The 14,563-nt window shown below is 38.5% G+C and overlaps 1 protein-coding gene across 1 annotated transcript in view; it reads left to right on the top strand.

Moving 5' to 3' along the window:
- CNTN5 (contactin 5) overlaps positions 1-14,563 on the top strand; it is a 495,183-nt gene that overhangs the window by 172,781 nt on the left and 307,839 nt on the right. The window contains exon 7 of the mRNA XM_077114702.1: positions 4,411-4,513. Coding sequence (XP_076970817.1) covers positions 4,411-4,513 — 103 coding nt within the window. The remainder of the gene's footprint in view (positions 1-4,410; positions 4,514-14,563) is intronic.

Below are 14,563 nucleotides of genomic sequence, written 5' to 3'. Positions count from 1 at the left end.
GTGGCTCTCTGTTTGGCAACACAGAGTAAAAACACTACTCTAAATTGCATTCCACATAGGGAAAAGCACCCTAGCTCTTTGTAAGTCACTGGAATAAATAAGAAAATCAACAACCATGAAGACATAGAATTGAGAGGCTTCTGTTTATTAGGATCATCTCCTAATGGCTTATCATTCCAAAGGAGGGCAACCATGTAACCTAACAAACAGGTACAGGAAAAGAAATGAAGACACTGTGCAGTGTCCCTTAGGCAATATTCAGCTCAGTAACAAGGGCAATCAAAATATCAGAGAGCTACTTTGACTTAAGGAAAAAGTCCAATATTTTGATCATCAGCCATGTGTCTTATAAGATTGCTTCCCTTTCCTTTCAGCATCAAGTCCTGTCCAACAAACAAATCACAAGCCAAGCTGCGTATGACTTGAGATATTAGAAATTGTACTGAAACAAGCCAAGTGGCTGTGGCAAACAGTGATTGATGTAGTGCATGTGGTATGCCTAGATTGTTAAACTCTGTGACTGAAATTCCTCAACAGAGTAATGTCAAAAATAGCTCTGGCTTAAGGTTAAAACAAACAAACAAGCAACCTGTATTTGCTGCGGAAACCCCAAGAGCTTTCAATAGAAACATGGACAAGTTACTTGACCAATTTGACTCTCATCTTTAAAATAAGGGTAAGTCATGTAAGATAAAATCATTATAGATCTAACATAATGATCCCATAAAATGTAAAACAGAACTTAAACTCTTAACATGATCATTGGTTAAGTAGGAAGAAATATCTAAAAATCTTTCTCACCTGTCTTTACATTATCACTTGCAGCTCAATTAGGCAATATAATTTGAAGTCTCTTATTCAACGCTTTTATTTTTTAACACCTCATTCATATATTAGCAAGCTCTTGGGCCCTGGAATGAGTCTTTACAGTGTCTTTGGCCATAGTATCATTGGCGGGACACCAGAGGCCCCGCCTGGGCAAAATTACTCTCTATGTGGTACTGGAACTACCCGCCCTTTAAGTTATTCTTAGGGACAAGAGTGATAAAAAAACAAAATCTTTTTTGTAACCCACAAACCTTATCTAGAAGGGAGGAGAGAAGATGCATGGAATAATAACAGTAATACTTTGATATTATTCAAAGTAAGATCATGTTTTTTTGAGGGGTCTCAAACAATATGCAATTATGGAACACGCTTTAAGAAAAGCAATACAAAAGGGGGGGTGTAAGGGTAGTTCAGTGGTAGAATTCTTGCCTGCCATGTGGGAAACTGGGTTTTGATTCCTGGCCCAAACACTTCCCCCCCCCCCAAAAAAAAATAAATGATGCTGCAATAACAGGGTAGTCACATGGAAAAAGAATGGCCCTGCCATACAGCATACAAAAAAAAATTTTTTCCTATAAAACTGGGTTCTAAAAGGAATATTTGGTTAGAATGGGAAAAGGAATCATAACAAAAATACTTGAAGGTTTGAGGATTCTTCTCTTTCTTCCAAGATCTCGTTAGACAATTTATCAGAAATAATTATACAGAAATATTTCCCCTATGCAATCAGGTTCCTATTTCTCATCTATGACACCCTCCAGCACCCAGTAACTGTCAGAACTCACAACGATCCATACAAATAAGAGGCTTCAATTTAATAAGCGTCATGATAAATCAAGTATTATTAAACCATCAGATTATAGGCATACAAGGGAAAACATCAAAGAAACAATTTTAAGAGTAGATGGGTTTTCAGTTTTAGAATGCTCATCTGCCATGCAGGAGACCCAGGTTCGATGCCCAGGCCATTGTCCCCACCCCCAGTAAAACGAGTAGATGGGGAGAAGGCGGCTTGGGGTGTGCTCCAGGTGGGCAGGCAAAGGTAGCCACTGAGCAGAATATATGGGAGTCCCCCAGGGGAGGCACACAGGTGAGGGGACATTAAAGATAGACTTCTCATCATAGGATACACTCAACTGAATTTATAAGAATCAATAGCAAACCAAGTCGTGCACTTCAGGAAGATAGGAAAGATGTAGAAAAAGAGGAAGACAGGAGGAGGAAATTCTTTGTGTAAAGAAACTTGCAAAGTGGGATGGGAGGTGGGTGAGGGGGGCTGGAGAAGGCTATAAAAAGAAATAGGGAGAAACACTGTTGAGAGAGAGAGAGAGAGAAGAAATAATTAAACATCTACTTTGAGTGCTGTAGTGATACTGACCACTTGCTGTTTATCACCAGGCTATTGATAATGCAGCAGATGTTAGACTAGAAAGCAATCGAGGGAGGTAGCCTGTTAAAGCAGGACATTCCAATGTACGTTAATGGTAATTCCTTCTCATCCCCTCATTTTACCGAATAGGAGAATGAATCACAGAGGTCCCGGACCTGTTAAAGATGGGAGCATCCAGTCACTAGCACAGCAAGGCCTAGGAGCCCAGTCTCTTTGATGAAGACATCAGTGATATTTTCCCTACTAGGATTGCCTACCAAAAAAATTAGCATGAGAAAGACAAACTCCCTGTCCCTTGGTGAACTAAAAACACTTTCCATCTCACATTTCTTACAGTCTTCCTTCAAGGTGCTGTCAAATGCCATTTTTCATAAAGGTTTTCCTGCCCACAGGTAACCTTTTGCCCTCAGTGCCTCCAGTGTATCTAGCTTTTTCATGTCTTCCTGTATTTACTTTATTCTGTGTTTCTTCCTTACTCTCTGCGTGCCACACAGCTCTCTGAGGCACCCAACCCCGTACATGCACATCTGCCCATACATGTGGATATCCCCAAACACACACAGACTCCTCAGGGAAGCAACTGTCTCAAAATCACAGCTGTGCCCTGTGTTGCATTACTTAGAAGAGGCTCCTAGAAACGATCTGTTGGGAGAAAATTAGCTCCAGTGCTCCCGGATGGCGCTAACACCAGTATGGCCAGCCCTCAGCTGTGCATTGTTTTTCATTGGTAATGAAATGAAAATTATACCAGTCTATCCAATCTCTTGGCTTCCGTGGTCACCTCTAAATGATAATGCTAAGTATGTATCATCTGTTCACAATTCATTCCACCCTTCAATCTCTCATTTGCGCTACCAGATTAGACCCTTTCCCCTGAATATCTTGTATTTCAAAGATATGCGGTGCCCCTAAAATGAAAGTCATCAGATTTCCTACTAACACTGTGTTCTTTTTTTTCCCCTTTATTGACATCACCCAACTTTCTAAGCTGAAAATCTCAGTGTCATTATTCACACCGCCTGCATCCTCATCTACCCATTGTGAGCCGAGTGCTGTCAACTTGATCCTTGCTTGGCTTTTCCCTTCTAGTATCTTTTCTCTTTTTACATTCTCATATTTCAAGTTTGGATTTTTATTACTTCTATCTCGGATTATTTAAATAATCTCCTAATTGACTTATCTGCCCCTATTAATCTAATTCCAGGACATACATGTCAGCATAATGCCAAACCCCTATTCTAAACCCCCCAATTGCTCCAAATTATGTAAAATATGAATTTCTTACCTTAGTGATCAAGGTTCTGTTCTTTGGTCTTCATCTATATTTCCAAGTTTATATAGTGTCACTGGCCTTCACATACCAACTTGCCAGCAAAACTGCATTTCTATTTCTGGTGATTTCACATAGTTTTGCCATTGTTTCTACAGTGCTGTTTGCTTCTTCTCTGTTCTTTCCCCCACTTATCCAAACCTTAATTTTTCTTATAATCATAATTAAAACAGTTTCTCTACCTTGAAACCTTTCATGATTTCTGGGAGTGATTGTTTTTTTCTCCTCAAATGCACATAATATTTTTGAGACACCTCTTTCATGTCACCCATCACTTCCTATCCTGCATTATAATTATTTTGATACATAGATTTCTCTTATACTCTCTTGTATATCCTTTCTCTCTTTCAGAATATACTTATTGGATGCTTGAGCACACAGTAAAGTGCTGATTTATCTTCATAACCCCTACACTGCCTAGCACAATGCCTTCCACATTATAGATCTTCAATAAATACATGCTGATTTAATAAATGGAAAGTCATTTATCTGGAAGTGATAAAGGAAGTCGCGATACTTTTTTTTTTCACTAAAAAACAAATCAACACAGTTATTTATTATAGAAAATGTCTATAGTAGTTTATTTCTTTTAGAGAGTCATCAGTAGCTGAGCTTACCAGTGTTAGTTAACATTTTTAATGGTATTGAACATGCATGCAATCCAACCCTTAGGGGAAGACTAGAATTTCATCATAATGGTTGAACCTACATATACTTCTTATTTCAGTGTATCAAAAAGTTTGGCAGTCATCAAGTAGACAATAGTAACTAAACCACAATGATTTTCAATGTAATGTCTCGAGAATTTGAAAGGAATTGTGACATTCATTTTATGTTTAAGGACTATTCTTTTTTTTCCCAGGTGTGATGGGAGAATATGAGCCGAAAATTGAGGTCCATTTTCCTTTCACGGTTACAGCTGCTAAGGGAACAACTGTTAAGATGGAGTGCTTTGCACTTGGCAAGTAAGTACATATTCTTCCATAATTAGACACAATCGTTTATTAAAATGTGATGTCTTATTTTTGGATCACTTATTTTCCTAGATTTCATTTTCCCAGAAACTCCTTGGTGGTTATTCATTTTTTAAAAGAAGGACACAGGGGAATTGATAAAATGACCAGCATAATTCTCTTCCTAGTCATTTCTATAAAAAGTAGTATATATGTAATTTTGCTATTTTACCAGAAACTTGAAGAAATGAAAGAAGAGCTTTACATATCTTTTGCCCACGTCTTAACATTTCAGCCTTATCTCTAAAGCAATGATGTAAATAAAAGGAAGATAAAAGGACAAGGTACTATCTTCTCCTCATGGATGGGATATAGATTCTGATAAGATTTGAAAAGGCACCAGTGTAACAGTCATAAGAGTCATAGTTACATGAAGCAGCTGATCATTTCAGTTTCTTCTGAAATAACGATAAAATCATAGCACCAGCTGCCGATATGTACAACACCTAATAATTCCCCAAATCAGAAAGATGTTATCTGTCACACCCTAATTCCTATTATAATTCATGCTTGTATTTCTGAGGGTTTAAATCCCTTGATATGTAGTCACTTGTCAAATGACAATTATAATGTGGATCCTGGCAGTAGGGGATGAGTGGGATTTTGATTATATTTGATTAGAGTTTTATGATTTATTTTGAACAGTGTTGTTGTTAGGTTTTTTCCCCCCTCTCTCTTTTAGGATGATGAGGCCTCAGGGTCCTTTCTAGACTCTGTAATTATAATTTGCATAAATACATGTCTATAGGAGTTACTAATCATTTTACTTCATTTTTAGTGAGCTAAGTCCCAGTACATAACTATAAAGTGCTTGAGATAAATACGCTACACAAATATGCTTTTAAAAGTAGGTTTGTCCTATGGGTAAGGAAAATATTAGTAAATATGAAAAATTCATCAGGTAAGTGGAAGCTTCAGGGATGAACCCAATAAAGCACTAAGTTTTATAATTTCAGTATTGATTGAAGTAGCATGTCTTTGCAGTTCTACTCAGATCTAAGCAGAAGCAGCAGCATAATAAACTAAAATCAAAATAAACTATTGTGTGGCCCATCTTTTAACCAAATGATGCCCATAAATAGAAATATTGTAAGAACTTAAAATACCTCTAGAAGGTATTTGGGCAGATTTCTAAGCAAGACCTCCTAAACCAAAGGTAGTTAAATGCATAAGATTAAATAATACCTTAAAATTCTTGTATTTCACCATGTGCCCATGCTATAGTGTCATGTAAGCCTGGAAATGCCCCAGATGTAAAGCTCAGTTCTGCAAAATGCAAAAATACTATATTTTGACTTGATCCCAAAGATTTTCTGTATATCCTGCAGCTAAATAATTCCTAAGTGTCAGAATTTGTACAGAAGCCACAAAGGGAGGTCATATTGTAAAATATATTAGTGAAGATTTATACAGAAAAAATAATGATATAGGATATTTCCCCAGACAAGCTTATTTAATAAGTTGGATGCATTTGCCTTGAAATACTTAGTAAATTAATCCTTAAAATCACTTTCATTCTAGTTAGGATCCCACTCAAATCATATATATTAGTTTATTAATATTTTATTTGTCTTCAACTTCTCCTCCCCTTCTTTGTCCCCCAAAATCCCAACCCCCCAAGAATAAAGGGAGGGTAAAGAAGACATGTAGCCTCAGTCAAGAGCATCTCTGTTACTTATTTGCTATGCTTTTATGAAATGTCAAAATATGGGCGGGCCACGGTGGCTCAGCAGGCAAGAATGCTTGCCTGCCATGCCAGAGGACCTGGGTTCGATTCCTGGTGCCTGCCCATGTAAAAAATAAAAAATAAATAAATAAATAAAATATGGTGAGGCTTGTGTTTTCCTTTATACTGTATCTGCTACCCTGTTTCACAGGATCAGAGAAATAACATCATATACATATATGTTATTCATAATATATGTATATTCATAATATATGTATATTCATTCCTTTACAGCATATTGTCATGCGGATTAGATCATCCTTGCTTGTACAAATGATCACAGCAGTTTCAAATCAATCCCCTGGCGTCTACTCTGTTCCTACAGTCCGCCTAAGCTGCTTCCCATTTTAACAACTTGGTGCTCTGGCGGGCCTTTGTCTTTTCTAAAAACTTGTAATATCTGGCTCTAGATATTGATCAGGACCTTGTTACCCTGGCTGATTCTTCCCTGCTCAATTTGCCTTCTTAGAGTATTTTAACAAAATGTTCCTCACGGAATATTAAAATCTAATTCTGGCACGGAGCATATCAAGCTCTCTGCTACCTCCTGGCCTTTGCACTTGCTGTTTCCTCCATCTGTAACCCACTTCTGTTCCTTCAGCACTGCCTCTCTTTTATCCTTTGGCCTCCGACTTAAGTATCATCTCCCTAAAAAGGCCATCTGTGGCCACCTCATCTAACGAGCACCCACTTTCCTCTAGCTAGACACTTGTATTTTTTTCCTCATAACCTTTACACAATTTTAAATTATTTTACATATGCATTTCCCTACATAAAAAAATAAAAGAAAACCATTCTGCATCAATCAGGATCCAATCAGGTGATTCAAAAGTGCTTAGTGAAGGCACAACTTGCAGTATTGTGAACAGGGTCAAGAGGACCAAGAAGAGAAACTGAGGCATTCAGAAACTAGTGATGGCAGGAAGTTATTGTCACCCTTAAGCATGAAGGAGCAAGGGGGAGGAAATAGAGTTGTCAGAATCAGTGAGAGCTGGAGATCGGGAGCTGGGCAGAAGGCACCCAACAGGTATATATTCATAGACCCCTATAGCCATGCGAGATGCAGCCATTAAAGAACACAGACAAGGAAGGGGTCGGGATGCTCATATCCTGACTTTTTTTTTCCCCTCATGTCTTCTGATCTTCTTTGATGACTCACATGGCCCAAACCAACCAGAAGCCTGCCTGCAAGCCCAGAGTCTATAGATGCAAAGCTGGGCAGAGAGTCTTTTGGGGGACAGGAAAGTGAGAGTCAAGATTGGCTAACAGAATAACCAGCATAGCCTCGGGGTAGGAATCATGAGTTCATTCCTCACCTGCTTATTCCTAGTGCTAAACACAGTGCTTGACCCAAAGGCGACACTCAGAAAATATTTGTTGACTGAACGAACTCAGAAATACTGTGTCTACTTAACCTAAGCAACTGTTTATTAACAGATAATAAATAATAGCCTCCTTAATCACAACGTTTCTCAACTACCTCCTGTCTCCCCAAATACAGCCATCTACACCCACCAGACACTTCTCTCTTGCCTTCTCATCTTTTCTTGTTTAAGTCCAAATTCAAATTTATACTCTTGTTCCCATCTCTTGCTGCCTATTCTTGCCTCACTCTTTCAAATATCTCCATCTCTGAGGCCTACAATTTCTCCTTTTCTTTTAGTTTTAGTCTCAAAACTCATTCTCACATCCAGGTCATGCTCAGCATTTAGCAAAACAATTCAAAAAGCCAACCTTGATCTATTGCTGCATAGGAAGATTTTTTTGTTTTGTTTTGTTCACTTGTTTTGTTAATTTAGTTTTGTTTCATTTTTGAAGGATAGAGTAAGGGTAAGAATTAGATTTTTATATTTAAAAAGCTACAGTGAAGGACAGAGTGAAAAATCATATATTATGGAAAGTCATATTTGATGGAAAAAATAGCTTGAATGACAAATAAGGAGATCGTGAGCTAAAAATCTTGCTGTTTCCAACCTTACCTCTTCCCATCCCTACTGAGGCAAGGCAGACTTCCTACCCAAAGTCACCATTTTTATAATGTTATTCATTGTCTCAAATGTTGTAAAGGAGCCTCCTCTCTTAAGGAAAAAGGACCCATTCATTGCAGCAGACTTGACCAAAAGGAAGGGGTGGACTTTGCATAGTTCATATCATAAATATAAGTGGACTAAAGTTCCTTGTACAAGCAAAGCATCAGATTCTGGACTGAAGGTAGTTAGAGCCAATTGTGTACCAGGGATTGTGTTAACTTCCATTTATCAAGGAAATCCTATTTAATCTCCAGGTACATTCAATTGGCACTTTCATTACATTCTCCGGAGTCCAGTCTCAGTTGTTACAGCACCAATAGCGGCACTCCCTGACAAAACGATTCCCCAACAGTCAACTTTTATCTCTAGATAGATTTACTGATCAGCTTTGTTGTTACAATTTTGAACTGAAACTAAACTAAAAGAATGGCAGATTTTCTGCCTTTTGCACTTTCTCTGGCCCATATCATGATCCTTTCCTAGTTTGATAGGCCAAAGTAGGAAATTTATCTGACTCTTAAAGAATCATACTTTCAAAACATGTCAGAATACTGTTCCATTACTCACAAACTTCACTTTTATTCCTCTAAAAACATACACTTATCTCTAAGTTGAACAGTCCTAAAGGTATTCTGTTCCTGTAATTTAGGTAGAGCAAATTAATGCAACCATAGTTGCACAGATAATTTTGAAATATATAAGCTTATGCATCTTCCATATTCTTAAGTGAAAATAGCAGAAAATAAATGATTTATCAAATTTTACATTTTTTTTTAAATCACCCAAGTTCACCAACCTGGCTAGCTTGAAGTTAAAAGTTAATAGGACAGGGCGGGCCGCGGTGGCTCAGCGGGCAAGAGTGCTTGCCTGCCATGCCGGAGGACCCCGGTTCGATTCCCGGCCCCAGCCCATGTGAGAAACGAACAAACAAACAAAATATAATAAAAATAAAGATGTTTCCCTTTCTTCCTCCCTTCCTTCCTTCCATCCTTCCTTCCTTCTCTGTCTTTCTTTCCTTCCTTTCCTCCCTCTCTCTTTAAAAAAAAAAAAAAAAAGTTAATAGGACAACTATCAGGTGCACGAGAGCTTCCAAAGCAACCCCAGTTTAAATCTTAATTTAGCAACAATCAGTTGGTTTCTCTATAGACTGCAGGGGCAGAACACAAGGAGAAGCACACCATTATACTTCTAGGAATTTCCCTTGGAATAGACTCGTACAATACTGAATGTAGAGCTTATAACATGAATTAACTGTGTCATGCTGTAGTTGATATTGGTCAACTATGCAAAGGTATTATTTCCTCAGAAAAATAGGAAGTACTTAAAGAGAACCCATAGGGAAAAAAGATGTGCAAAGGTTTGGGAAATACAGCAAAGTGTTAAAAAAAAAAAAAAAATATATATATATATATATATATGGGGAGGGGGGATTAATTACTTTGGAAAGAAAAAACTGTTTTAAACATATGGAAGGTTATTATCAAGAGATTGCTCACAAGCTGTTCTCAGTTTCAACAAGGTTGGGGAGGGAGGGTACTTTCAAGAGTGGGACATTAAACTAACAGAATTAGATTGGACATAATGTAGAAGTTCTTGATAAAAAGAGATGTCTCAGGAGAGGCAGTAGTTGTTCTTTCCCCACACTGCTTTAAGAATATAATAATACCCATTTGTCTTCTAATAATTTAGATGTAATGTTCCCTGAAATGAGAGAAATGGTCTAGGTCAGAGTTGGAAATGAACATTTTAAACGTTCTCTTTTGCTGGCCACTCATCTGCCCACACGCAGGCTGAATTAAGTGTAGAAAGATAGCAGATTTAATTAGCTGCCTCTTGGCAACTATGGTATTATGTAACATTTCAAAGTGGTTGGTGGCATATGCAGGAAGTTGAAATAAATAGAGTGGCCTTTTCTTGCTCAGCGTCAGCCTGGAAATCTTATTTAGGGAAGAAAGAGTATATTCGATACCAACCAGGTGTGCTTTTGAACAGTGGACACAAATTGGGAGATGCAGAGGCAAAGGAATATGCGAGTCAGGATTCCCACAGGGACCCAATAAATGTTTCCTCTCAACAGTTCTCTCTAAATGTGATATGGGATTGAAAGTTGGCGATTTGTTCAACTGGTTGTGCTCAGTTTTTAAGTCAAGCCTACGTGAAGAGAGTCAATTCTAATTTAGACTCCCAGTTCCCTATCTATAACCTTACCTATATATCCTTCACCTCCTCCTGATTTGTCAATGTTTCAAGACTTAAATTGTGCTCATCATCATAGCCCTGTCCCTCCACCTCTCTATTCCTGCAGAGTGTCAGTTTCTTCCTAGTTGTGGCATATCTACTAAACTGGAACTCATGTGGCGCTCTTTCTATGAGGATTGCACTAAAAACCCACCTTTTGTCACCTTGAGCTTCCACTTGGCTAACCTCCAGCTCAGCCCAACCATCCATTCCCTCCAGCCCTGGGATGCTCTGCCAAACATCTCTGCTCAACAGCTCTTTGTGACTCAACTTGATCCTAGGTGAAGCCCACTAATCTCTGCTTTCATTTCTAATGTACTCCCTTTGATAGTCTGTATGGTGCTGTTCAACAACCATTAGTGACTATCTAAATGTGCTCATCATTATGCAGGGTACCGTGAAGGCACAAAAGATCTCTTTCCACCTTTAGTTTCCATGAGGATACATGGTTCCTGTCGTCTTCTAGTTCTTTGGCCACACCTTCACAAGGGTTTTCCCTGTCTCACTTTTCTTCATTTGTCTGATCTCTCCCTGATTCAACTCATTCTTTAAATGCAGCAAATGTTATTTTCCTAAAATGCAAGCCCTATCAAGTCATTTCCTTGTTCATGATTTCAATTCATAGTTGCCTGTATAATCCAATCTTAAAAACTTAGAATAACAAAAAACATAGAGAAACCACATAGTGATTGAAGTAAGGACTCTGGAGGTAGGCTGCCTAAAGTTTGAATTTCTGCTCAAACTCTTAATAGCTCAGTGTATAGCCTTGGGCAATTAATTTAACCTGTGGCTCTGAATCATCATTTCTGAAATGGGAATGATAATTTTATCTACATAATTAGATTGTAGTGAAGATTAAAAGAGATAATAGAGAGAACAGTGTCTGGCACAAAGTCTGTACAATAACTGTTAGCTATTATCATTAGCAGCCTTTAAGATAAAGTAGTGTCAACTAGATATAAATGTAAACAATTAGGTAAATGAAAGGGTAAAATGAGTATGGAGAGGTAGCATTTGCAGGAAGCAGCTATCCCCTCTAGGCTGAGAAAACAAAAGCAAGAATTGGAATTATTAAAATTCAAAGCTCAGAGGTACCCCTATGGGACCCAGACCTCTGAACAGGGGACCCCTCATTGGCTTGGTATTCAATGAAACTAGTCCTGCATATGTTGGAAAAACTGCAAACCAGATCGAGTTGCTGCTATGGGAAGGGATCCTTGCTGAAATACTAGTCTCAGGAATAGTGAAAAGCCCACAAGAAACCCACAGGGAGCAAACAAGGTGTCGTCCCTTCTCCCTCTCTAGGTGTTCCATCTCCCTCCAGCGGTGGGAGGTGCTTAACGTGGCACCCTCTTCCAAAGCAGAAAAGGAGTTTTCAGACACCAAGCCCAAGCTTCTCAAAGCAGAGTATGGAAGGGTGGAGCTGAGAGTAGTAATTAAATAACTGCCACAGGCTACACTTTACATTTCAAATCTATCTCTTAATTAACCACACCCCTGTACTTTAACCAAGGTGCTTTTCCACGTTTACCCTGTGTTCTAGTTCACTAGCTGCCAGAATGCAATATACCAGAAACAGATTGGCTTTTAAAAAGGGGAATTTAATAAATTGCTAGTTTACAATTCTAAGGCTGAAAAAATGTCCCAGTTAAAACAAGTCTATAGAAATGTCTCGTTGAAGGAATCCAGGAAAAGATACCTTGGTTCAAGAAGGCTGATGAAGTTCAGGGTTTCTCTCTCAAGTGAGAAGGCACATGGCGAATAAGTCAGGGCTTCTCTTTTTCAGCTGGAAGGACACATGGCAAACACAGCATCATCTGCTAGCTTTCTCTCCTGGCTTCCTGTTTCATGAAGCTCCCCAGAAGGCATTTTTCTTCTTCATCTCCAAAGGTCACTGGCTAGTGGGCTCTCTGCTTCTCGTGGCAATGTCATTCTTCTCTGGCTCTCTCTGAATCTCTTTCATTCTCCAAAATGTTTCCTCTTTTATAGGACCCCAGAAAAACTCTCAGGACCCACCCAAATGGGTGGAGACATGTCATCATCTAATCCAGTTTAACAACCACTCTTGATTAAATCATGTCTCCAGGGAGATGATCTGATTACAGTTTCAAACATACAGTATTGAATAGGGATTATTCTGCCTTTACAAAATGAGATTTAGATTAAAACATGGCTTTTCTAGGGGACATACATTTTTTCAAACCAGCACACCCTGCCCTACTGGGGCCAGCTTCTTGATTGGGCTAAATTTTGGGATCCTTTGAATATTTTTGTACACAGCAAGAACTGAATGCATTTATTCAATTGAGTTAACATATCTAGAGTGTGGTCCTTGCTTTGTAGCAGAAGGTATTTTATTTTATTGCCTTTGGTTTAATCAGAGTGATGCCTCCAGATGCCTTTCACATGTCTTGGTCTTGAAAATTCGTACCACATCGTATTAGCCACAGCTTTCTGGCAGATTTCATTTCACCACGCGACCTTTGCTGACCCCAGAAGGATCACTAGATATGTCACAGAGCCATCAACAATAGAGAACTAAAATTTGGTCACTGAGGCTTAAATGACCCTGAGCACAAGGGCAAACTTGGGGTTATTCTGTAATAAAAAAAGCCATATGCTATAAAGCAACATCAGTTTATCTACTCTGACAATCCTGCCTGCTAATAGTGTTACAGGCAGACTTTTTTTTTTTTTAACTTTACATGGTCCTTATCTTGCTTTTGCAGCTATTAACACAATCAGATCAGCTGTGCTCAAAAGGCCTTGAACCAGTTACTGTAATAATTATGTGAATGACCTTTCCAGACTCATCTGAAACCTGGTGGTCGAGGTGGGAGGGAAGAACACATTCAATTTCCTGCTTTTTTACTTCTTGCTTATCTCTCTTTCAGATAGCATTTACAAATCATCTTTTGTTACACTCCATCAAATGCCTATTAGGGAACATAGACATTTTAAAAATTATTTTTATATGTTTATTGCAAATAAGAAAGCATCAGTTATCAATGCATAAAGTCATTCTTGTTATGGTGTATGTTTTCTTTTCCTGGGTCCTTAGCCAAGCTGTCTCAAATGGCTGCTCCTCTGTCCCTTGTAACTGTGAGAATGACAAATATTCCTCTGAGATTTCCCATAGCCTGCAACTAGCAAACATTACTGAAAGAAACTGCTCTTTAGTTACAGATTGATGATTTATTAATACTGTTTATTTGGAGCTACCAGTCACTAAGGGCTGCAGGAATTAAAAATAAATTGGAATTCCACGGTATTTGTCTTTCAAACTGAAATCAAATTACTTCTTCATTAGATTGACAGAACATCTGGGCATAGGAATCAATCACTGGGCCTAGGTATCAATAAATGTATAGGTCTCACAGCAAGGTAGTACATGATGGGGTCAAGAAATTACCCTTTTGAGCTTCACTGTTGTGGAGGTCAATAATGCATCTTCATTTCATGTGGTACCATATGGGTGGTAGGGGTGCTGAAAGAACCTTAGAGAACTGGCCACAGAACATCAATCTGTAGATGGGAAATAGAGTCTCCAAGAAAGAAGGGCAATACCAAGACTTGTGGGTATATTGCTCAAGCTAACATATTGATGTGTCTTCATATGATGCTCATATTTTCAACAATCTTTCATAGTGCCAACAGGGAGTGTTTTATTTCCTTTTGCACTCAGAGGCATTATCTATTTCTAGGGAAACAGGACCAATTTATTATTCACATTGGGACTCACACTTAGCTGGTATCATATTTCCAACTTTTCCAGGGCTGTCATAAGGTCACTTAGTCTGCCTCAGCAAAGAAACTACATGCATGCACAGAGCCCCACAGCTAGCAAGACAGAGAGGCAGGACTTAGAGCCAGGTCTCCTGATTCTTAAACTACTACTCTCAACAATCCACCATGCCAGTTTTCAGTTGCTAAAAGTAATTGCCACTTCATCACAGGAAATATTTTTCCAGATGCACTTAAGTATCTCAATGATTGAGAATTAAGGAT

Source organism: Tamandua tetradactyla, chromosome 8, assembly GCF_023851605.1.
Source record: "Tamandua tetradactyla isolate mTamTet1 chromosome 8, mTamTet1.pri, whole genome shotgun sequence".
Classification (NCBI taxonomy): Eukaryota; Metazoa; Chordata; class Mammalia; order Pilosa; family Myrmecophagidae; genus Tamandua; species Tamandua tetradactyla.
Note: the sequence above shows the minus strand (reverse complement) of the source record. Positions and strands in the feature narration are given on the sequence as shown.